Genomic DNA, 25,910 nt, shown 5'->3' on the forward strand with positions numbered 1-25,910 from the left:
TGCTTAAATCCTAAATTCAAATATGTTTTTGAGTAAGATGATCTTTCTCTTTGGGACTCAGTGTTTCTTTGTCTCCAAGAACAGTTAGAGTGGGAGAATAAATTCCTCAGAGCCTGCAAAACATTGGTGTATGGTGATAACTTGGGCTGTCCAAGGTAACTGTTAATTGAAATACGGCTGAGGGTCTGGTTTGTGTCTTTCCTGGGTAGCAACAGCACCACCTTACATAGGGACAGTACCTAAAACATCCTCAAAAATGTAGAATGTAACTTGGGATGAGGTATTACTATTACATTTCTCCTGAAGGCTGTGGGCAGTGCATGGAAAAAGCCAACAGCACTTTGTGAAAGGTAGTGGTGGTCAGAAGACTTAGAGAGAAGGCTGCATCACTCACCTGTTCCAGCTGGACTAGAGAAATAAGTGAAACACAGGAGTCTGCTTTAATCCATCACTCTATTTTATGAAGCATTTCACACAGCATTTTTACCAATTAGCATTTGGTAGCAGTTTAAGTAAGGGTCACAGGGTTATTTAAGGAAAAAGCCGACAACCTATTTCATCGTCACTGAGTCCTCATTTGGCAGCAGTGCTCTTGGAGGGCTTGGGTAGTACCCAGCAGTTGCTGAACTATTTGAGGAAAATCGTGTAAATCTATAATCCAGTGGTAAATCTGCAAGACAGAAACATACCACATCTGATTAGCAACACAGCCTGTATCACATAAAAAATAAGCTTGTGGTGAATAGCAGTAATTTTTAAAACCTTGAGCTGTATGCTCACCGGCATCAGAATTCAATCAGATTGCATGATTACACATTTATTTGACATCTTCATCTGTTCATGGGATTGACTTTCAGAGTTTATTCAACTGCAGCAAAGGATATTCAGTTCCTTGATTGCTGAATTAATGCTAGTCAGAGAAAATTATTTAACTAATGCTTAAATACTGATCAAAAATCTTCATTGAACCTAGATGCAGTTTTTCTCCCAATATACCTTCAAGTTAATTCTTCAGTTTGTCATCCTTCTCTCTTATCTCAGCAAGAGGCTGGTAAGAGGGCTATGTTGAAAATAAAGAATCAGTTTCTTTTTTGTTTTTCATGGCTATTGAAGCAAGATTCCCGAAAGGCATCCCCTCAGACCTTCTTGCAGTCCAGTGTTAACAACATCATTTTTTATCAAGCGTTCTTAGAAATCTGCACTTGTAACTTGATGTACTCATCACTTCCAGTCTGTAAAGAACACTGAATGCATTAAAATAGCACTGAACAGTCAAGGCTTTCTTTTCTGTAACTTTTTAAAAAGTCTCTGCTGCCAACAGTGACCCGCCCACCCTCACAGCCAGAAAACTGATACTTCCCCTGCTCACCTCATACTCAAAGTTCAAGAAACCAAATTAAAAAAATGTATAAATAAAACTTAGTTCAAGAAACAATCCCTTTCCAATAAATGAAAAGAAAAAGCAAACTCCCCCCAGACAGGGTTATCTCTTTTGCAGGTTGTCTGTTTAGAACCAAAGTAAAGCACAAAAGCTATTACTCAGCTCATCTGTACAACAACTTATGAATTGCAATTTTATTTTTTTTTTTTAATCTGGAGTAAATTTTGGGAAGTGACATCCTGTCACTACATGCTGCAATTTTTTCTTCCCCCACTCAACAGCTTCTATGAAACAGAAACCCTCAATTTTAGTAGCTTCAGCAAAAACAACAGGAAATCCAGTTCTGCCTCACAAGTGAATCGCAGGCAGGCACCAGGACAGCATCCAGGTCTGCAGCTTTAAACATAATACAGCAAGCAAATGAGTACTTAGATCAAGCTGAAAAGTCAAACAGAGGCTGGAATAAAGTAGGATAGGAGGAAAATTAATTGGAAGAGAATTATTTAAGTGGGTGATTTTAGCTTGTCAAAGAAGTTAATTTTCTCATTTTGTCTGAGTCAGGGAAATCTCTGGAGCTCATTGTGAGCGTGGCAGAACAGGCAGATGTTTTCGTAGTGTGCAGAAGGCACAGTGGATTTACTGGCTGCTGAGACTATTTATGACATTCAGTTTAACACAAAGGTTTCAAAAATTACAAAATAAATTGAAAAAGAAAGCAAATATTTCCAAATATCTTTATGAGCTATAAAAAATCTAATGTCATACAGTTATTTTTATAAGAAAGCTTTTACTAGCTTAATAGTCTAGCAGTCTGGAGATTCCCAAGAGCAGTTCAATGGAAGAGCAGCACAAATGGAACAGACTTGCTACAGAGATGCTTATTGCTGAGGAAGAGAATCAGCTGGATCAACATGATAATTTCATTGGTATTTCTTGGTAAACTAGTTTTAAAGAATCAGCTTAAACACCCAAACCATTCTATACACAATGCAAAAGGCTCCAAAAGAAAATAATCACACTTTTATATATTCACACCCCAGTCTATCAAGTTAAATGTTGCTTTTATGACTTTGGAAGATGACTAGAAAATACCCATTTTGCAAAAGTATAAAAAAAAAAAAAAAACAAACCCAAACTCTACAATACTTGATAATAAAGCCAATCTTGGGGAAAAAAAATAAATAAAAATAGCTGCTTATTTCTAAGTTGTTGGTTCCGTAGTTTTTTTGGGTTTTTTTGATTTTTTTTTCCCTAGTGTTTTTTCCCCAGTAAATTCTTTAGGGTTTGCTGTTGTGCATGCTCACAGCTGCTGCTGTGGTGGTAGAACTTTGCATCTTGGCATCCACTTCTCCACCTAACCCCGGTGGAGAGTCATAAATGGGTCAGGGGGCAGATATGAAGTCCTCTCTGAGACACAGTTTGACAGCAAGGCTCTAACGAGTCCTAACCCACACACTACAATAACAAATTCAACACAAAACTCATCCAATATTGCCACTACCTAAAAAACCCTAAATAAACTTGAGCAAATGAAACAGCCTGAGACTGGAAGAAGGAACTAGCTGACTCTACCCAATTTATTGACAATCATAGTCCCAGAATTTTTTTATCATTCTTAGGTAATTCCACCCAGGATAATTTTTTTTTTAACCCAAGACAAAGAGGATATTCCCTTTAAGAGCAAAAGGCTCCCAGAAATCAGACATGAAGGGTCCCAAGAAGATCCCAGAGGAGTCTAGAAGGTCCTAGATCGACAGAAATGCCAGTTATTAGATGTATCATGGTGAGTTCCTGTCCCACTCCTTTCTTTGCTCCCACACCAGCCTGAGTGTGAGCGATGAAATGGTTTGGGCAAGCCTCATAGGTTATATGGCTTCACCTGAGCTAAGAAGAGCTCCTGCCCTGCCTGCCCTGCCACCCTTATGCCCTGGTGTGAACAAAATAACAATGATGATATTTGAACAGTAGTTACTGTCAGTTACTGTGTTCCATTTATCCAGATCCAGGTATTAAGTGACATTAAGGACAACATTGTATTCTGATGCTTAAGTATACTCATAGCCACGCATGTACTTAGGAATTATGGATGGATTTGTATCATATTTCAAAAGCTGACAACATCACACTGTCTCCTGTGTGGTACACTTAGTGTAAGCCAGCTAAATGAATGCCACAAGCTTTTATCAGAGGAAGACTTGGAGTTCCACCCACAAGCAAAGAAGAGAAACCACAAGAAGAAGGGAAAATGTAATATTCTCAATGAGTGATCAGGAAAGTATTTGAGTAACTGAATGGAAGACAATTTTAATTTAATCCAGACACAGGCCTGCTTGATAAACTTACTACTCTAATTTTTTAAAATTTGCTTAAACAAACCAATACATTAAACAAATAAAATCTTAACTAAGCACTTTAGATGGATGGCATTGTTTTTCAATTAAAAGCACAGTCCAAGACTGAAACAGATTTCTCCCAAAATACACAGCAGAAATGTCAGGAATAATTTTTCAGTATTGACCAACAATAGCAAAGCCAACATTTTTTCATCATGACACCACAGCAGCATCCCTGGGACGAGCGAGAAGCTCTGCAGAAAGCAGAACTTCCCCTCCCACCCTGAGGTCTGCTCCCTGCCAGTGAGCAGGGCTGGCGCCAGATGCTGCAGAAGCCTCCTAGTAAACAGCAGGGCTGTGTTCTTAAGTGAATCCAAATATATCCTCCTGATTATCACCAAGGAAAAGGCACAAGGAAGAGAACTAAAACCTTGTTAGTGATACCCAAGTTTGAAAAAAATCTTTAAACTGCTTAATTGTGGCAAATTTCAGAAAACACTGTCAGAGCTCTATCTTACATCTCATCATCCTGGTGAGGTAATTATAGGGGCAAACCATCAGCTAGTATAAATAATTCTTTTACAGGATTTTCCATAATTAACACTGGCTTATAAGCTTTATCATAAATATTTCATTGCATTTCAAAGTCACTGTTGAAAGAAAACATTAATTTCTTAATGATAACAATTTCTAATAATTATTTCTTAGCAGGGGAGTAAGCACAATTGCTGCAGGAGAACTCACCAGTTTGACTGTGCCTTCAAGTCTGACTTGCCAGTCTGTGGGTAATCTGTAAGAGGTGTTACTTTTTCTTTAATAAATTTTTTTATCTCCTGACCCATCTCTATTTTGTAACAGTCAAAGCAGCACTTACACTAAAAGCTCAGGATGTGAGAGAGCATACTAGAGGCAAAAAGAAAAACCCAAGGCCACAAGTAGATTTATCTGATAGCAGTTATTTTTAGAAAAACTTCTAAGGCTGATTTTCCTAAACCAGAGGTCAGACGTTTGCTGTACTAAAGCAAAGCTCCCAAAAGAGTGAAGTCAGCATGAGAAAAGCATTCCTTCTGTCAATTACATGAAAGTTAGTGCTGCTGCCTGCATACTGCATAACTCAAAAGTTGGAGAGGAGGAGAGTCTCTGTGCAGTGTTGTATGGGAAAGAGGGGACTCCTCAAAATATATGTTTGCTCCACAGGAGAAAGTGTCTGGGTTTGGATATAGTTGGTGATACGAGCCAGTGCAGTTTACCCCTGGGCACACAGGAATAAAGACTAAAACTACTCTCAGTCAAAGTGCAGGTTTGCTGCTTTACTTGCACTTACATAAGAGCTTTTGCCACCACAGGTGTATTGGTTGGAGATCATGCCTGTGGCACCGCCAGCAGACATTTGTGGCCTGACCTTGGCCTGAGCAAGTGCTTCAGTGCCACTGAGGTTTGCTGCTGGTTACTTTTCTGTGATATCTAACACAGAAGACAGTGCCACTGGAGAAAACCCAAGTGGCAAACTGCAGGGATATACGCAGCAGCAGCTTCAATACCAGTTTTGCAGATGGACAGGTGCCTGGGGAAATGGAATGACTGTCCCATCATGGCTACTGTGATTGCTTGTGGTGTGCAATTTTATTGTAATTATCTTGGGAATAACAAATCACATCACTTTGTGTCTATCCTATGGCCAAGGGACAGCTGACCCCTTCCTGAACAAAACAGCTGTGCACAAGGCGTGCACTAACTCGCAGCCTAGCCTGCAAGTGAGGGTCTGCAGTGAAGGACAGCCTTAGAAATTCCTTTTGGGTTTTCATGAGGACACTCATTCTTCCTACATGAGGAAAGCGTCTTACATTTTTGTTTTAGTTTAAAAAGTGGTTTTTGAAGGTTTTGTAAGAAAATAGCCCCGCGTGGTTCTTTGCTTGATCTGGAACTGATCAGAAGAAAATATTGGACTATAATATTTTTAAATATGTAGCTGAAGAGTTAATCTAAAAAAAATTCTTGAGAGAATGCCAAGATCCTTCCAGGATGTGTTAGTCTTTCAGATCTGTTAATTAATTTCTGTGTGAATGACTCATTCTGGATCTTAGAGCAGGAGGAAGGGCTTCTGAAGTAGGTTCAAGAAGTTAGCCTGGAAACAAGCAATTGTTTGGGCTGACAGCCATTTCTGATTGTTAAAAAAAAAAAAGAGTTGCAATTTGAGACTGTGAAGGAGCTATATTAAGACAAATGCAGAGATGATACACCCCTTTACTTTCATTTTGAGGTAAACGCACCAAGATCAACCTTCCTCTCCAAACTCATGAGATGGGTTAATCTCATCATGTTCCCCTCTCTGGTAAAACAAATGTTTTGTTTCTCTTTCCCTATTTTTTCTCTGGAGGGGTGACAAACATTGTTTACCTTGAAATAAAAATCTCCACACAGACACACATGAAGACAAGTTTTTTGTGCATGTGTGACCATCTTAATCCAGAGGGAATATGTTAGGCACCAATCCAGAGTATCCAATAGGAGGTTGCAGGTTATGTACAATTTCAACCTGGTCAGACAAGTATTTTCAGTACTTGGTGATTTACCTATTTTCACTTGTTTTCACACTCAAAAATTATCAATACTTTGTATGACAATCAGGATTTATAAAGTGTCAATCTAAACCCACCCCATAAGCCTGTGATCCAGTCAAAATCCAATTATAGCTTTAATTACAGCCTGCAAATGAAATTATACTGCCTGAGTTGAAGGATAACTTTAAAGCAGAAATGACTGAGTGGTTCCCCCTTTCTTAATGAGTTGCTCATGAGTTCTCCCTTTAATCTTTTCGAGGTGGCTGTACTTTGACATCTCATAGAGCAGAATAACGATGGCAGGAACATTTCTGTCAGCTATTGGCTAGGAAGTAATCTTTTGGGTTCTGCATGATTTGACATGGTTTTCAGGGGCACAAGTCAATACACCTTTCTGGAGGAGGAAGTAAAGCCTCAACAAACTGTAATACACTGAATACTGTCCTTTCTACAATGAAAATTACTATCAAGTAGTAAAATTCTGTGGAAAATATGAGGTTTCAGATTATTTGGGAAGTAACTAGGTCCTGAAGACTTTTTATAAACTAGTCCTGATTTGTTGAACAATATTTTTTTTATGGTTAAAATGCTGTTTATTGTTGGTTTCAGCTGTATTTTTCAGTTTTAAAAATAGATGCCTTATATTTTTTGGTTCTGTTGGGCATGATTTTTCTTTTTTCTTCTAAAATGAGAACTCTGAAACTAATTTCCTGGAACAGATGAATCATATTTACATTATCTGATGCTTTTCAACTGACACCTAGATCAAGATGCTGTTTATACATTCAAAACATATCTTCTCTCTATTCAGTTATTTTTGTTATCTTTTTTTTTCCTTGTATGAAACCTCAGGGCCACAAAACATCAGAAATGTTACTGTTTTGTATTTACACCACTTTTTCATCAGGTGTAAGAATACTTCTTTTGCATAAAAGGTTTAATTATAAAAATGACCTCTTCTAGCAGCAACTATTATTTGTAAAAGCTAATTCCCAAAGCAACTTAAATCCTCAAAGCATTTTGATAAACAGTCTTTAGATGCAATTGTATAGACAGTCTTACACTGAAGTTGGCAAGTAAAAGCACAGTTCTAAGATAAGGTATTAAATATGAAAGGTTACTTCTAACTAGCAATGCATAATATAGATAGTTCTATGTGTTTTAAGCGAATTGTATATTATTGTAGCAGTTGAGTAAGAGCACAGTTATCAGTCTGGTTACAGCAAGGACTAATTTAAAAGGACATGGGTTTCACTTTCAGTGATGTAATAGCAATGAAAAAACATAGAACTAAGGTGCAAAAAATATAAAAATATGATGGACTTTTTTTTTGTTTCACTTCAGCAATAATTAAAAATGATGCTGTTCAGGATACAGAAATCAGTACATGGCTGATCAGTGTAGTATATGGCTGTAGTATGTGGCTGATTAGTGGTTAGTACATCACTTGATTAGTGAAATTAATGTCTTCCATGATTGCAGTTGATTCCTCCAGGGGATTCACCTTTAAAATATATGTGGAAGATGGTTTGTGAAGTTTGCAATTTGTAGTTGATCTCTGCTGGGCAGACCCGTGTATCTGCGACCTGCGCATTGCCAGTTCTGGAGCCCCAGCCACGGCTGCCTTGAGCTTTCCATTGTGCAGATAATTTGCAGCTCTAAGCAGAAACATGAACTTCTTTGTCATGGTTCACTGGCAATTTTATCATTATATTTATACAGCAAGCAGGCTGGCAACCCAAACTCCCGCAGAAAGTGGCAGGGTACAGATCTGTAGGCATCTTTAAAGAGACAGCTTTGGTTAATTATAATGGAGATTTTTTCTCTTGTTCTAGCTAATTAAAATAACAATAAGGAATGAAGAAAAACTTAATCAGCCATATGGACAAATCCTGATACGATTTCATATTGCATATAAGATTTAAAAAAATCATGCATTATTCTCATGCATGACACAAGCTTGGTTATCAAATCTCCAAAGTGTGAAATGAACTCTGCCTCCATAAAACATTTTCATTTGCACTAATTCTTCTCTGAAATGAAATTCTCTTGAGCTGCAACATCACTCAATCTCCTTTTCTTGCTTGCAGTAGTTTTTAATCCTATGACAAACTTCACAATTCAGAGGTTATGAGACAAATTTAGAACATTAGTTTAAGAACCTTGAAACTAGAAAAAAAAAGTTTTTTATGTTCTTCTTATTACAATTTTGAACCCACTTTTTTATCCTTTTCTTTGCAATGAAATAAAAAAAAAAAACTTACCAAAATCCACCTCATAGCTTTAAAACTTTTAATGGATTTTTTTTGAAGTGTGACTTTTATAAAAATACCAAACACAGTGAGATTGAAAGGCAAAGCATTAGCTTGAAATATGTATATCATATTTTTGGATCAAAGAACTGTTAATCAAAAAACATGTCTGAAATGGTATTTTTGAAATTATTGAAATTACTGTTGGAATACTTATATAATGCAGGAAATACAATTATTAACATGGGGATCTGGTAATGTGATCACGTGGTCACAGAGTAGTGGTTGCTGTCCTTGAAGGTAAAGTACAGATTATTCAGGTAGGAAAGATAAGAGTAATCCTCCTCTACTTGGCTCATACCTAACCTTCTGAAGTGGAGAAGGAAGTGGTTTACTGAAGTGGAAACTGTGGTTTTTGCAGAATGTCATTTTTCAGAGACCCCTACACTTTTTAATTTCCATGTGGGAGCTCTAAAGTAACATTCCCACGGTAATGGATCCCAGTTTGGAAAATCTGTCTCATGATATCATTGTGCTTTAAAATGATCAAAATCTGTAAGGGAGCTGTAAATGAGGAGAGACTCAACAGCAGAAAAGTGGAGAAACAGATGGATTTGTGAATGAGACATGTAGGATAGGAGTAGGGACATTGGCTTCTACTATTTTATTAACCATGTACTGCCAGTATAAAGTATATCTGATTTCCACTCCAAACTGATGGAAATACACAGAAGGTATTGTAGAAAGTCTCCTTTGGACAATTTTATCAATTAATTAACAATATTTATTTAACAATAAATGAAATATACTTTTCATGCGCAAAAAAATGCCAGTTTGTCTTCAGGGATTCTCAGGAGAGTTAAGATGATGAACTGTGGAGCAGTAGTCTGCAGCTCCAGTAATACCTTCCATGCCAGAGGAGAGATTAGAGTTCAGAACTTCTAATGCATCTTTGAACTGGTATTGAGTAAATGAGTTACCAGTACTGAGTAGTGCTGAATAGTTTTTGGAATGATCTTTTTCAATGTGTCTTGAGAAGTAAACCAAGCTGTTCTTTATGCACAGATACTCAATCAGCCAAAAATCAAGAATCAATCTTAAAGTCAGCAGTGCAGCCATCTGCCACATTTCACCAAATATTTTTGCAGATCACAAGCTGTTGGCATCCTGACTTGTACGTGGCACTTACTACTGCTCACGTAGGTGTACAAAAAGCCAGGTCAGACATTGATGATGGAGAAGTCCTTGTCAACCCCCAGCTCACAGGAGGCTGCAGCACACCTCCAAGTGAGGTGGCAGCTTGTTGGGCTGGGTCAGGCTGAGCGAGGTGCTGCCAAGGCTGAGCCAGCCAGAGTGGAGCTCACACAGTCAGCACAGCTCTGGTTGGGAGCTGGTTTCATGTGGTCAGCATGGTGGCAGCTTGGCTGAATGCTTGGGCTCAGGGAACCTTGAGGAAAGGCCTGAGTTTCTGCAGCTTGGCAGTGGAAAGTCCTCTGCTGGTAATTAAAGCAGATGAATAGGAAAGAAAAAGCTGGAGAGCCTCAAATTCACATAAGCCATTTCATTCTCTTCTAGCTAGTTATTCTCAAATAGCTGCAGCTAAGATATGACTTACAACTGCAGCCAAAAACGTCAGGGCTTGGCAAAGCAGGGGTTCTTACAGCTTGCTCTGACAGGAGTCAGACAAGGTATTCAAGAGGAGTCAGGAATTCCTTAACATCCATAATAATGAACATCTGCTCTTCCACACAAACAAACAAGAAATACTACTCTCCGTAAGAAAGTGGAGATGTTCTCGTACCTTCAACTTTGAGTCTGCTGTCTGGTGCACAGCTGCAAGTTTAAAACATTACTTCTCCCCTGTCCTTTAGCACTGGGGTTTAACTTTTACAGACATGACCCCCTGCCCCCAGCACTGGTTCAATGCAGTGAGGGACAGCACACCGTGCCCCTCCTAACAGAGAAACAGGCTTTGCAAGAGCTCCACTGCTGATGACCAGCAGCTATCCTACTCACTAACTGCCCAGATATGCCTTATGGGTTCACACCCTTTCATCTGTAGCTGGAAAGCTCGTCATACATTTGTGGATGAGAGCCCTTGCTTGTCCTTTAAAGTGAGCTGTGGCTGGGGGCGAGCTGCCTGGGAGGCAGAGCTTCAGACTGTGGCTGACCATTTTCTCTTGGCCAACACTTCCAAAGCAAGCCACAGTATGACCCTGGAAAAGGTATTAGATGGCAGTTCTGTGAAAGTTATCTTTCTGTTGGCATGTTCCCTTGGCATGTTTGGGCTTTGTGCCTTTAGGCTGAAACAGACTGCAAAATGGCAAATATTGGAAGAATAAATAAAGCATAAATATGGAAGCATAAATAATATAATAATAAATAAATTGTGGCAGTCTATGACTGCTCTGTTCTGAGATATTCATACAATGTAAGTTTATGTGTAAAATATGGTTGCAAAGAAAAGCTCTATCATGTGTCCTGCTGTAGAAGTCACTGCTGGGCAAGCCTGAAATACTCTCTTGCAACAAACCTTTTATTCCTTGGTTTTATGCATGAAGCAGGCAAAAGAAGCTGAACAGAGGGGTTAGTAGAGTAAATGCTTGCTGTGTTCCTCATTCACTTAATAATTCGTTTATTCCTTTAGGTATGGGTATTGACAAAGTTCAGTAATGCAAAACATTAAATGGAGCACATGGGGGCCTTCACCACCACTTCCTAATCCACTGGTATGGGCTGCAGCTCCAAAGTTACAGAGAGATGACAGGGGAAGTGTAACAAGCCAGATCAGTGAGAAACATTTTTGTAAGAACAACACTCTCAAGTAACTTTGCATGTTGTTTGTTTCAAATGTATCTCACCACTGAAAGAAGGAACAGCAAATCACAGTGGGGAAGTAGGGACCAAGTTCAGGAACAAACCTACAGTCTGGCAAATGTTGCACTCCAGCAGGGAACCAATTAAACACTTAGTATTTGCAGACACAAACAAAACTCCTGGTGTATCAGGCAACAATTAAAAGCACAAATGTCCAAGTAATCAATGGCCACTAGTGCTGTTGCATCATATGAACAGGGTATTTTGAGTGTATTTTAGATACATGTAATCTCAAAACCAGATCTACAGCTCTATAAACTTACTATGAATACTGCATGTTAATTAGAAAAAAAAAAAAAAACCCAAACATTTTCCTTACCTGCTATTGCTTCCAGACTAGGGATTGCAATAGTGCTGTAAGTGCTAATACATTTACAGGACCATGTGTGAACTAAGGTCTCCTCTGCATTTTCCAGGCCTGGCAATCTGTCCATGAAGAAAGAGCCCCACTGTTTAGATACAAAGTAAGGAACTTTGAGCTGATCTCCCTGAAAGAAAAATAAATAAGTATGTAAGTTTAAAAAAGAGAGAAATATTTATCCACAAGCTTTAGTTTAAGGAACTCTAGTGTTTTTCTGATTTTCTGGGAAGCCTATATTGTATCTCAGGAGCAATGTGGTTTTAAAATATAAAGACAATAACAGTGTTCCCGTAAATCCCCAAGTTCCTGTTTATACAATTTATGTATTCCCTAGGACATAAAACATTTTTTAAACCTATTAAGAAAACTCCTTCTATTTTCCCTGTTTTTCTGTTTTTGATAGTGTGAATTGCATGCTGCTCTTCTCTGCTGGAGAGGCTGTGTTACATCTGGGATCTCCTCCTGGGGGAAAAGGAGCTTCCTGATGCTGGGTGGAGTAACTGCAAAGAATACATCATGCCACCTGTGTTATCTGTTTCTGAGCTGAGGAATGAATGAAAACAGAGCCACAGAATCCATGGCGAGACATTCAGTTGCCTAGAAAGTTGTGAAATATTAATTTTTTTCAATGTATATTTTCAGACAACAACATCTAGACTAATTATGTTTCAAAGAAAGCATTAAACCAGCATTGGGAAAACTGACTTTTTACCAGTTCATCTTGAAACTTGCTACATACTGCCACGAGCAATCAGAAAAAAAATGACAGGACACATCTACAGAAAGATGAAAAAATGGGAAATAAAATACACTAGAGAAAATCTGTTAAACTCGTTTGTGTGTAAATTAACTTCTCAGACCTGCAGAGCACAGAACAGATACCGTAGTTTGTGCCTTCAGATTTGTGACTTTTTGTACTTTATTCACCATTTAACCCCTCTCTTAATAGTTTTGAGAATCTGCTGGAATCATTTGTGTTTATGACAGAGGCCTGTATCTTTTGATCACAGGGAAGCTGTTGAGGCAGCTGAACAGACCACACCAGTAAACACACAGCCACTCTCTCCATGAGGCTGTGTCAGTTCTTCCTCTGAGTATAAATGGGGAGAGGTGGAAAGTAATGATTTCAACAAATGTAGATATTGATTTGTCTTCTGATGTAAAAAAATAAACAGATTGGGAAAAACTTCCTATCTTTTATTTCAAAATAAGCATTTAACTGAAGTCCTGGGCTTTTTTGTTTTTTTGATCCTTGTGTGCCTTACACAAAGGGACAGCATGTTACTTTCTTTTTTCCCCACTTAATCTTATCTTTCCATGCAAATCCTAGGACTTTACATCAGTTATAATTAAGTGTAGATACTCTGATGAATTAAAATCTGTTTGCCAGCTGGATGACACATGCAGAAAACTCTTAAGGCTGTTACAGCTGTTCAGGTGATTAATCAAAACAACCATGCAGTACTGACCCACATAAGTATTTGTACAAAAGAGAGGACCCTGATTATTGACAAGAGGAAAGATGTGAGGGTTCTGCTTTCAGAAGTAGATGATTAGTTCAGTAGGCAATTAAAAATGTAATTTGAGGAAACAAACTGATTTTTGGGGATGTTTGATTCTAGAGTGGGATTTTCTTCCTTATTAAGGAGGAGTGGGTTAAATTTTGGGTTTACAACCCAAGCCCTTGGTGGAATCAAACCCAGTTACATATGAGACTTGTCATCGTGTCACCTGGTGCAGAGCTCCCATCATTTTGCTACTGGCTTATCTCCACATGACAGGGCAGGTCTGACAGGCTAAATCTTGATTTAAAATCTGGAAAGAGCAGTTGAATCTCTGAGCACATTCCTAGGAAACATCAGACATTGCTCCCCCTTCCATCCCTAACTGATGCCCAGAAGATGTCCTTATCTCACCTGCAGCACATATCTTAGCCTGCAATGAAGAACAGACCACACACCATGAATCTGTACATCTGTGAAATGAAGCAGAAGTCTCCTCTAACTGTGGCTACTCACTCACATGCCTGGAGGCACATGCCCAGCAGCAGGGCTGAGGAGCTCTGGAAGATGTGTCAGCCCCTCCCGAAGTCCCCAGACAGAGAATTTGCTCTCACAGCAGGACAGTAGATCCTGGAAAGTGCTGGGCAATCCCTTTTTCTCATGCAAATTGCCCAATGGGTTTGCTCTCAGGCATATTGGTCAGACAGCAGCAGATCAGATGTTGATTGTGTCAGTTGAGCCTCGAAGAAAATATCTACGCTTCATGGAAATAGAGATGGCACCAGAAATTCCCAAGTTCCAGGGCCTTCCACAAAGTCAAAACACCCAGAATACTTACTACAACCTTTGCTTTGCTAACTCTAGACAAATAGGGCCTGTTAACAGAATAGACAGAATCTGTTAATAGGACCCTTGGGGAACACTGATTTGTCAGCTTACAAATGACCTTTCTAAAATACAAATTAGCAGGGAGCCAAGCCCTGAAGTTTTTCTACATTTGGTAAGGAAATGAAAGATAGAAAGACGTAAAAGAGACAGGAAAGATCAAGCCGATAATATTTTTAAGGGTTTTATTTAGATGAGGATTTGCCATATATGCTATTACCTTTGTAGCAAGCACAGAGCACGAGGAATACCTTACTGCACCTGATATGAGTGATGGTACAGCTGATTGTATGCTGTGTCCTGAGGTAGTAACACACCACTGACTCATGATGCCAGAAAAAAAATTAATGCTCAAAATCTATTTTTTCTGGTGTAACAGTATTTGAGATGTTTCTGTCAGCACAGCTGTGCTGGCCACAACAACGGGATGTCCCTGAATCACACTGGGTGTGCAAATGGGCAAGCCAGCCACTGGTCTGAATTTTATTGGACAGAACCTGCCCTCCTACACATCACACAAATATAAAACATTTCACTGTGATTATTGTACCTAAATTACAACAGGGATCACTATAAGCAAATTTAAAATAAAATGTGCTGCACTTCAGGGTATTGCCTTAAGAATATTGCTTTAACTCACCAGGCTTCACAACAGCACATCAGGTTGTTCCTGAAAGTACTGTTAGATTTGTGCCAAAGATAAACAGGAATAAAGAGACAAACAGGGCCAAAAATAGCCTTGTCTATGTCACGCTAACGGAGTTAATGGTAATTCAGGGGGATAACAGCCCTGACTTCTACAACAAACCAGTCACTAGGCAGTATTTTAAAAATTCAGTTTTTTGTTCTAACTACAAAATTATCATCTATATCCACCCATTAATTCTTTGATTTCTGCTCCATTCATTAATAAAGCCCAAGGTTTTTACACTCTGACAGATACTCTGTAATAATTTTCCTCGAAATCCTGGGACAAATTCCAGCTTTCCTTTGAGTTTTCATTGATGGAACTGATCACACATTTAAAGGACAGAATGCAAAACCAAAGCCTCCAGCCAAACAAACAAATCCCCAATTCTGGGAGGAAGGGAAATCTTGTTTCAACACAATGGCTTGTATTTTTATTCCCCCTGCATGCTGCAATTTACTTAGGAGCCAAGTAACTGCATAAATAGTTTTTAGTTTGCTATTCTCTTGCTTATTTGGTTATGACTCAAATACTTAAAAGAACTGCAGTTGGTACCATAATTTCACAGTTATGTGTATCTGGCTTATATCATGCATTTAATTGAAGGGAAAAGACAAAAACTGCAAATGAAAATGGAAATCATGAGTCTCCTACTTGGTGTGTGAGGAGGTTGTTTTCTTCTCCTCTCTCTGTTAGTGATGAAACACCAAATAATGAAAACCAGATTTTTGTAATTTCTTTCTGAAAGATGCAATTGCCAATTTAAGTAATACTTTATTACTTTAATAGTATTTTGTAAAGAGTCATAGCATTGAGAATTGCATCATGTGTTAAGTTTTCAGTCCCTCTCTGCACACACAGCATGGCATGGAAAATCTACAGTAGTACTGCATTTTATTGCCAATGAATGCTGAGGCTGATTAACCAGATGAAATCTAATCTGTGACTAATTTTCCAGAAACACCTGACTGTACAATCCTTTGAATTGGCTTTTCTCCCTTCTTAATCAAAGGGTTAATGGGAGAAGTTGCTCGGGGGAATGAAAATAAAACTCTTCTAGGCTTGTAAAGGGAGTCCCTTTGAACTAGTCCTGTTAAGTTAGTGGTGTCCAGTCATCTGCAGAGATATGGATGTGACCTGTTGTTCAGACTCCAGTGAACAGCATGGTAATGAAATAACACCACTGACCTGCCACGGCCCCCCTGGTTCAGGTTCCTTTAATCAATGCAATTCATTTCTCCCTTGCTTGCTCGCTGTCACTGGTAGCGGATGTAAACGGAACAAGGGTTGTGTATGGTAGGGGTGGTGTCTCCTTGAGATACTGCAATCTCTTATCAAGAATGCTACAGTGTCAGTGAAATGTCAAGCACCTGTCTAAAAGTCTCAATTTGCTGCTTGACAACTGCTGTGATAGAGAAGATGGATCTTGTGAGCAGTTGAGCAGAGGTGTTGCAATAAGGGTAAACCAAATCATCATCATGTGCTCGGAAACACATCGATCCATTATTCTTTCTACTTCCAGTAAAAGAACCACTCTGTCTCTCTGTTTAAAAATGTAAAAATGTTCAAAAGCATATATTGAACATGCTTAAGAAACCATGTTGAACAAATTCCCCAACCCTTACATTTTATGCAGCAATGCAGCAGAATCTCCAGTCAGAGAATGAACAATGGAGGATATTAAGTTATTTTTAAAGCATTAAGTATTTAAATCAAATTGTTTTAACCCATAACTTCTATGAGCTCTTCCTCTCCCACCTCCCCTTCCTTCTGAGAAACACATTCTGTTACAGGATATTGCATTTTTTTACTTAATTTTTGTTTTTTTATAACCCAGGAAAAAAACCTAAACATTAATGATTACATTTCCTTATTTCAGGGTCTGAAATGTCCTTCTCTGAACTTAGTTTATAAATCAGGACAGTGGGGAAAAATACGAGATATGCCTGTTAAAAACATATATAGATATCTATATAGTATTAAAGTCCCATTGAAGATATCCTTTTCTCCTTTAAAACCAAGAGCTTTTATAACACAGATTAAAAACATAACAAGTATAAACACACCCCCCAAATATTTTCTACTGGTAAGTTAACTTTTATTCACAAAGTCTAATTATTTTAAAAGAAAAATAAAGTTTAGTGTTTTACAAAGAGAAGTGTGAAAAGCACATGTATTTCTCTGCAATTAGAAGAAAATGAACTATTTATTTAGTAGCATATGAAATGAAGAGACACTCCAAATGGAGAGTGAAGCTTCACTGTAGTTCCCACCTACATGGGACATGCTGGAGGTACAATGCTGCCTCATCATCCATCTGAGTGCTGTTTCCTATCTACTTTGCCCTTTGGCAGGAGAGGAAAGGATAAACCATAGTCATTTCCCACCTTCTGTGGGAGAATTAAGGGATGACAGCAGTGCTAAGGGCCTGCTTCCCAGCTGTGATCAACCTGAAAATCATATTATTTATCTGAGGTAACTATCAGTAAGTCTGCACTGGGCCAGATTTTGAAGCAGCTCCTCTTATCTGAGCACAGCTGTCATGAAAATAACAACCTGTGAGGGAAGCAGCAAATTAAAAGTTCTTTGTATATAAGGAAAGCACAAGCAAACCATATCTCACACAGAGAGAAGGTAACCTTCAAAACAATGTCATAAAAATTCCTCCATGTTTACAGTTGGACACAACACACAGGGAAATGTCATGAACTCAGAAGAATTCAGGCGTTGGACTTGTGATAGGAGGGCATGAAATTTCTCCTTGTGGGGTGGTGGGATCTTGTTACTAAAAAGGCTCTAGCTAAGGGAGAGCACATACAGCTCCTTTTCTGAGATCCATGGCTTAGCTACAGGTAGGGGCACTGTGTCACCCATGCATTGCTGGCTGGGACAGAACAGCATCCTCCTGGTAAAACAAGGAGGATACATCTGTGGGGGAGGATGATGCTACCAGCACCCTGGTAAGACAAGCAGGTTCATTCTTAGTGCAGGCTACATGAGGCTTTTTTTGTAATCTACTTTATTCTGTTCCAGGAACCATCTGCAGGAACCCTTACCTCATATTTTCCTTTCTTCTCCAAGGGCTCAGATTCAGCCTTTGCAGGCACTGTACCTTTGTCCCCTAGAAGCTCCTCTAAGATGAAGACAGTTTCCCAGTTGCTATAGTGACGAGCTGGGAAAATATCTGAGTGCATACTGTCACCAAAATAAACAACCTGTGAGGGAAGAAGCAAATTAGAAGTTCATTGTATACGAGGAAAACACAAGCAAACTGTACTTCATAGAGAGGAAAAAAGCCTTAAAATGACCTAATAAAAATTCCTCCATGTTTACACTTGGTCAAGACATGCAGAGATCCTATTAATGTCAAGTTTGGTGCTTTATCTTCAACCAGCTCCATAAGGGAAAGGCTGGCCCCACACAGCCTCCTTGCTCTCAGCCTCCAGAGGCATTGGAAAGAGATGCCTAACTGGGACCAGCAAAAGGAAGTGTGAGTTTTTTGACTGACAGAAATAGCCTGACGGGAAGCAGTAGAAAGACTACCAAAAAAAATACACTAAACTGGAACAAGTTTTAGACTACAAGTGTTAAACAAGACAGAACATTCTTCTTGGTGATTCAAAACTCTTCTGTGTCCAGGAGGGAATTTATTCACTATGAAAAATGTTGTTACACCACCTTTAGTGGCATTTTCCCCTATCCAGACCTGTACTTAACATATTCCTAGTTTTCACTGATGCCATCTTACATCAGTAACTTTAATGAAAGTTTGTCTGGTGAATTCTCAACGGAACCAGGGTATTTTCAGAAAGATTTACTCTCACTTGTAACATACCTTGGGATCCAGCTTGCCAGTCATCTTCTTCAGTAGATCGTAAAGCTGGATAGCATTACCTTGGGAATACCAACCAGGCTTGTCCACTGACAGCAGAGCCTCCTGCTCCTCGTCATTTTCTGAAATCACCAAGCCAAATTGCATGCTGTTAGTGAGACCAGCCCATCCTCCTGTATTTGTGAGATGTGTGAGAAGCTGCCTGTGCACAGCTGGTCTATTTTGACATGAAACCAGCTCCAGTGTCTGGCTCAAGCTCTGGAACTGACTGGACTCAGTCAAGGTGTTTGGTAGATGGGGGTAGACAGACATTTGTGAGAAAAAAAGCAGCTGAGCCTTGTGTGCACTGGCAACAAGACCTAAAGAATTAAATTCGTGAACTTTGCCACCCAAAGACTGCAGCAGGAGGCCACACAGAGCAGACTGATGGAGCTGCTACAGGTGAAGGTGAAACCATGAGAAAAAACAGACAGTAAGAGACAGTAAGAGACAACATGTACCTTGCCATACATAAAAATGACCTGCAGTTTTTAAACATTGGCGTAAACCCAACAAAACAGACTGAAGTAGCTCTTAAGGGCATTCATCAGCCTTAGATCAGCACTAACAACGAGCAGTTCCAGTTATCATCCAGTTTTGAGGAAATGATGAGTGGACAAATGATGAGTGGACAACAACCCCAATGTTAGGATGGTGGTATGATCCACATTGACATGTATCCACTCTGGGAGTGTCAGCAAAGTACAAAGATCAGTAGAAACTGAAACTCCCTGGTCATCACCCAGCTCTGCCATAGGCTTTGTCTCTGACTGGGCCCAAAGCATGGATCTGTCACAGTGTCCATGTAACCTCGCTGCTTTTTCAAATCCATGTGCCAGATGAACTCCTTTTAGCCTCTTGTTGGAGCCAAAATAGTAGTCTCAATGAACCGATAAACTACAATTTCATCAGAAATATTAATATTAATGTATTTTGTCTACTGAACCGGTGAAACATGTCTTAATTTTATGCTAGAGACAGAAGAGTTAGAAACTAATACAGTACTTCAATCTGACTTAGGTGTAACATCAGAACTTCAGTTTTTCTCTTGCTTTATAGAACTTTTGAAGTACTTAAAATGTTTTACGAATAAGAGGGAAAGAGCAACTTCTCCTTGGTTAGAGACTGCTGAAAGCTGAAATGCAAATTTTGGAGAATGGTGAAATGCCAAGACAGCTTTATGTTTAAGAGCACTGAAGATGCACATAGTACAATACATTCATCTTTGAAAGAAATTGAAAAAGGGGCAAAAAGAGGGAAATGGGTACATGGAGTGAGAAATGAAACCATTCTTTAATATTATGAATCTACGAATTTGAAGAAATGGAGACAAAACAATTCTGTATTAAGGGTGTTTTATAAACTAGGAAAAAACAAGGAAATTCAAAGCTGACATTAACAATTCATGTAGAACTTGTGTGGTAATGCCTTTTCCTTTGCTCTTCTTCAGGAATGTAACAATAATTGCAATAATAATAAATAGGATAGCATCCATTAAAAAAAAATCCTCATTTCCTGACTATTAAAACCTTTGATCAAACCACTTCTGAATAAACAGAAATTTTCAAAACAGTAAATTTATTTCATTTTCCTTGTATTTTTACATATTTGTATGGTTGGCTGAAAAAGTAGACACAATCTTCAAATGACACGGACATAGAAACTTAGGAAAACAACTCCTTTGAGATGCTATAAAGGTTTTTGAAATTTGTGAAGATTTGTATAGCTATCATTGTCTTTCCATTCAGTCAATCAAGAAAATAGTGGAGAAAATGGAGAGTTTATGAGAGATATTTTCAGAATAATGACATTACATTTGCAAAAAGGAGCCCTATGTATTGCACCAGCTTCAGGAGGCTCCAGGAAAGAGCAAAAAAGCCTGCTTGCTACTTCTGTGGAATGGCATGAGGGGAAGTCCTGACTGCAGCAATTCACTCTAATTACAAGGTAGAAGACCTCTCACTCTGTGAGAGCTATTACTGTCACCCCTAGCAATGGGATTAATCTCACTTAACTCAAGGCATCCGGAATTTAGGCTTCTAATTCACAGTTACAACCTGAACTAGTTGGTGAGGAACCTGTGGCAGGCAAATGACACTGCCACAAGCATTTTCTAGGGGGTGCCAGCTCTGGAGAAGGAAAGGATTTAATTAAGTTAGAAACTTTGCTTTTAGGCAATGAAATAAAGGGAAAGCAATTTTCCCTTTAAGTGGAGGCAGTAAACAGAACTGATATGTCCAGTTCATAATGGCAACACTGATTTTGGAAGGAGCTTCATAATTTGAGAAATTAGGAAAGGTCCTTTAAAATATTTGAGTTGTAGGGTCATAGGGATAACATCTGTGAATGGACAAACCTTGCCTTCAACCACCCCATATGTGAGCTTGTGCTTACACATCGAAGAGTGACTGTCTATTTTATTACTGTAATCAGGAGTGGAAGGAAATGGATGGTGTTCCAGTTGCAATAAGTCATTAATGAGAGCAGTTTCTAATTCACTTACATTGTGGTAAAATAAAGCTAAGAAAATTCTTCTTCAGCACCACCTTTTAAGGCTTTTTGTAGAAGTTCTGCTACATAAAAATTGATACACAACAACTTAAAAACCCATCAATGACACACCATCGGCTCTGGCCTTGTATCCTTCAGATGGCAGCTACATGACAGTGCTAAAGAAATCTGCAAATTTTCTGTAAAAATTCTGTATAAGTGTGATTATGGTAGCTCCTTATATACATTAGATATTCTAAGCTGAACACTGGCTACACTCAGTCAAGAGGAAAACTGCTGCTGACCTTCTTTCCACTTTGCTGTTATTGATTCTTAAAAGTTCACTCAAAGGTCAGAAATGCTATAAATATTCTTCCAGCAGGAAGCAACATACATAGGCGGGGATGCTGTAGGTCTTATGAAGTAGGAAAAGGAGATGTCCTGACAATTTCAAACAGACTGGATAACCAAAAAGAATTTCTCAGATGATTTAGATGGAGTGACTTGCCTCCTTCTGAAGCCTCATATAACACTGAAACCCAGATTCCTGGCTGTAGACTGAAAACGTGCCACGTCAAGAAATGTAAAGGTACCAAGCATGTAAAATTAAAAAAAATTAAACCCAGAAAATCATTCTGTTAAAACACTTGCTCAAACCTAAGCATGATTAAGAGCAGTCTTCCTGAGGGGAAGTTACAGTTCCCTTTTAAAAACAACAACTAAAGCTTGACTCATGCTGGGGCAATATTAACATTGCTGGGATAGCAATTTCCATATAGCTTTGTCTAACAGCTGGGAAATATACTTGCATCACCAATAAAAGAAAAGTGTTTTCAGATATAACAATTCACTAACAAGACTCAATATCCTTTTTCTTGTGAAAATTTTCTTGCTTACCTTTAAATGTGCATTGCAGCTTTAAAACATGGCCTGAGGAACATCTGTTTTCATTCTGAATGATTATGCAAAAAGTAATCAGTGAAGCTTATTCTCATTTAAATGACAACCGATGGTAATTTACTTTGGCAAAGAGTCACTTTTTGGGAAAGACTTTGCACAGCTTGCTTAGTGCCATCTGCTCTGTGTCCTCTTATGGGTTATACCTGCTGAGATGGAAAGGGTCTGAACCTGGGGATTGATCCCCAGCCTGGCTGGTGTTTACACTGTTAGACCCCAAGCTTTAGGATAGGGCTCTTGGTTGCGAAGCACGAGGTCAAGAAAGAAGCTGAAGATGATGGCAAATTTATGCTTCAACAGTTATTCACCTACACTGAGCCACACCTACACCCAGGTTAATTTTCATCAGTTCACTGCCCCTGAAGCACCACCCTGTGCTGCTCCTCCAGCTGGATGCCCTGCAGTGAGTGTTGGCTACACACTGGGCCAGGACCTGCCAGTGACTCACCTGAGAGTCTGAGAACAGCTCACATCAACTTGACTGGGTAGACACCAGGGGAAGAAAGCAATTCCAAGTGCCCAGAGGCCCTGCCAGCCAAAAGCGTGCTGCGTTTAACTACAGTGTTCATACAGCTCACCTACAGCCTGTCCTTCTGCCTTTCCCTGGACACCTTTAACCCCTTTCTACACAGACCTAATTAGACTGGCTATTAGGGTTACTGGTAATTTTTTTCCCTATGAGCTGTGCAGTAGAATGAAAAACATGTGTCAGCTCTGTCACTGCTCATGCCTGTACCTGCTCCTGCCTCTCCTTGCCCGTGGGCAGCTCTGGTGGGCTCCCTCTGCCTGCAGGCACCTCATGCTGATGCGCTCATGTGTTCAGCAGCTGAAGCTCTGGTTACCAACATGGGGGTTACTGTAAAGCAAGTCCATTCTGTGCTCCACAACTATCTCACTGATATGCCTCTCTGCAATTTAAAATAATGTCATTTCAGACACTGAGGGCATTAATATAAAAGTGCAGTTATGTTCCAGTCTCACTTGCAAACAGTCTGGTTCTGGACAGTGTTTTGAGCTCACTTCAGAAAGACAAACTCTTTTCCAAAAGGGAAATCAGGATAGGAAAGTGCATCATTTTACAAGGACAAAGGGACCTGCACAGGTGGGTTCCTCCAGTTGTAAAGGTGTAACAACATGAGATGACATAAGCAGTAGAATTTCCCTGTGCACGTGTTCTCCATGAAGAAAGCAAGCACATACAAGATTCCCAGAGGTAAAACTTCATACCCTATGGGCACCTTTCTTAGGGTATCACCCAAAACTCCTGTGTAGAGACCAAGCAACTTTTCTGCGTGGTTTCCAGGATTCACTCAGGTATTAGTGTGTTTTGCCATCCCTGAATTAATTCTGTGCCCTGGAAGCAGCTGTGAAATCCATCTGCCAGTGCATCAGCACTTGCCAGTCCTCTGTCTGACTGCAAGGAAATGATAAAGAACAAATTATTCCCTTAATGTGCTGAAATGAAACATTAAGGCTTCCCAAACTGACTAGTGATTTAGGCAACTCCATTCTTGGCTGTCCAATCTGTTTTTTTTGTTTGGTTGTTTGTTTGTTGTTTGTTGTTTTGCTTTGTTTTTTTTTCATTCCCCTGAAAAAGCCTGAAGATCACCTCCCCTTGCCTTTGCATCTTTCTGCCATTTTTGGGGTGGCTTATGGTTGTTGAGGTGGAGGTTGAACTAATCAAAGTAAAATCTCAGTTTTGAAAGCTGGAACATGATTTTAAAATTCACATAGGCAGTTATTCATCTTTCTTATGCTTAGCAATCCCAACATAAGTGTGCTCGGTCATACGGAGGACTAAATAATAGCACTACTAAAAGCTGGCAATGCTTTGTAAGAACACCAGAGATAAAGCTGGGAAAAAAATGCAGATACCACCCTCTGGAAAAAAAAATAAACTATTACATAATAATTCATAAGTACTTTTTATTACATTACTAAGAATTAGTTTTCTCAGGGAGAACTTCTGTCCTTCCCTTCCACTATTTTGTAAGGCCTGGTAAAACCAAAGTACACAATAGTGTATTTTCAAATTGCTCTGGGCATATATAAAAGCCACAGAGTCCTTTGGGCAGAATTTTTTTAAAAAACAGTTTTAACTTTTTTTAAGTTTTACCAAAACATTTTATACTTTTATTAAAATCTGCCTTACTGCTTAAATTGTGCCAAGCAACAGGCTATGTGAAGATAAAATTGAAGCTTTACTTGTTTGCAAGAAAATCAGTAGTTCCTTTAGAGACGTCAGCAAGTTTCTCTGAAGTTTCTCTTGTTTATAAGAAAATCACTACTTTCTTTAGAGAAGTTTGCAAATAAGGTTCTCTAGAAGCTTTTGATTGTTGTGTTACAGGAGCTGGAAATAACAACTCCCTACAGATTAAGTAATTAGTTTTCAAAACTGTCAAAGCATTAACTTTCTGCCTTCCCAGGAACAGTCTGGCTAACAAAGCCTTTTTGTTTGAAACACTGATTATGATGAAATACAAGAAAGGCCATCTTTTCCTTAGGAAAGAAAAATCACTTTTTGGAAAAGTGATTCTTTTCCAGCAAGTTCATTTTTAACTGCAGTTCATGTGCAAATTTGGCAAGAGTTTTCCATAATTTTATTTAATTGCAATTATAAATAAGAAAAATTCTACTCTGCAAGGGTAAGTGGGACATAAATAAATAATTTAACTTCTTCATTGCACATATTTCGTAAGGGTTTTTTTGTTCTGTTTTGATTTTTTAAACTGGGACCTTAGAAAGGTACAGAATGGTACAGAAAGAAAAAAATTCCCTCTCTAGAGCAGTTTTATTCTTGATCTCATTAGTTTTGTGAAAAGATCCAGAGCCTTATAAATGAGGAACTTCTAATATTCAGAAAAATAACCATGTTAAAATTAGTACCATAGTCTTCCTAGAGATCCCTGTATAATTCCGGAGAGAGACAGGCTTTTCCAGAAATCATTTCCAATTAAAATAAATTAGGGAAGGTATGTAATTGAGGAAAAAACCCCTGACATAAACATTCCAGGAATATACAGGTCAGTTCTAGCACCTGTCCATTGCTGTTCTCACCAGGGTGTACATGAGGTAGAAGCAGAACATGGAGGGAAACAGGGAAGATGAGATGAGGGCCATCAGATAGTTCTGACCTAACCAGTCACTTCAGAAAAATGTCTCAGTTTCTCAACTAAAATCAAAGTGAGACACACAAAGCATCTTCTTTGTATTATGTAGTCAGTAATCTTCCAGTTTATCCAAACCTTTTAAGCCTCTCTAGTAATACGTTCTGAAATAAGGCATATTGAAATTTGCTCTTGGATCCTGCTTTTCTCCACTGAAAATTGACACTGAAGTGTAATGTGGAAAGAAGTCCCTGCCATCATTTACCTTGGCCTTAGAATTTAAAAAAACCCCAAACAATCCAAGGGCCAAAAACAGAACAAAAGTACTTTAATCCTTAGTTACAGAAAAACTAATAACTTTTTTCCATTTATCTTAATACATCGTCTATAAAAGAAATATGAAAACTGGAATAGACAATTTGATTCTGAAAAAATGTATCCCCCAAAGCAATACAGGGTCCCTGCTGCAAGGGTCCTTAGCTTTTAATTTTTTCAATTCCCTAAAATATGTTATTTCAAAGGGAATAATTATTGTGTAGGAGACATGAACATGCATACTTATCCCACATATTGATTTACCTGGGATACACAATAGACATTTTCATTGACTTTTATATGAAAACTATTTATACAGCTTGGTTGACT

At 38.8% G+C, this 25,910-nt stretch overlaps 1 protein-coding gene across 2 annotated transcripts in view; it reads right to left on the minus strand.

Moving 5' to 3' along the window:
• Positions 1-434: 434 nt before the first annotated feature.
• NT5DC1 (5'-nucleotidase domain containing 1) overlaps positions 435-25,910 on the minus strand; it is a 125,870-nt gene continuing 100,394 nt past the window's right edge. Inside the window, exons 9-13 of one of the 2 annotated variants that reach the window (XM_033512829.1) lie at positions 18,676-18,794; positions 17,897-18,055; positions 11,724-11,892; positions 4,459-4,504; positions 570-670 (exon numbers count right to left, since the gene is read on the minus strand). In XM_033512829.1, the coding sequence (XP_033368720.1) occupies position 670; positions 4,459-4,504; positions 11,724-11,892; positions 17,897-18,055; positions 18,676-18,794 (494 nt within the window). In that variant the 3' untranslated portion in view covers positions 570-669. Of the gene's footprint in view, positions 671-4,458; positions 4,505-11,723; positions 11,893-17,896; positions 18,056-18,675; positions 18,795-25,910 lie in introns of both variants that reach the window. The other variant, XM_015621776.2, reaches the window with a different exon arrangement.

Source organism: Parus major, chromosome 3 (assembly GCF_001522545.3).
Source record: "Parus major isolate Abel chromosome 3, Parus_major1.1, whole genome shotgun sequence".
In the NCBI taxonomy this organism is placed as follows: domain Eukaryota; kingdom Metazoa; phylum Chordata; class Aves; order Passeriformes; family Paridae; genus Parus; species Parus major.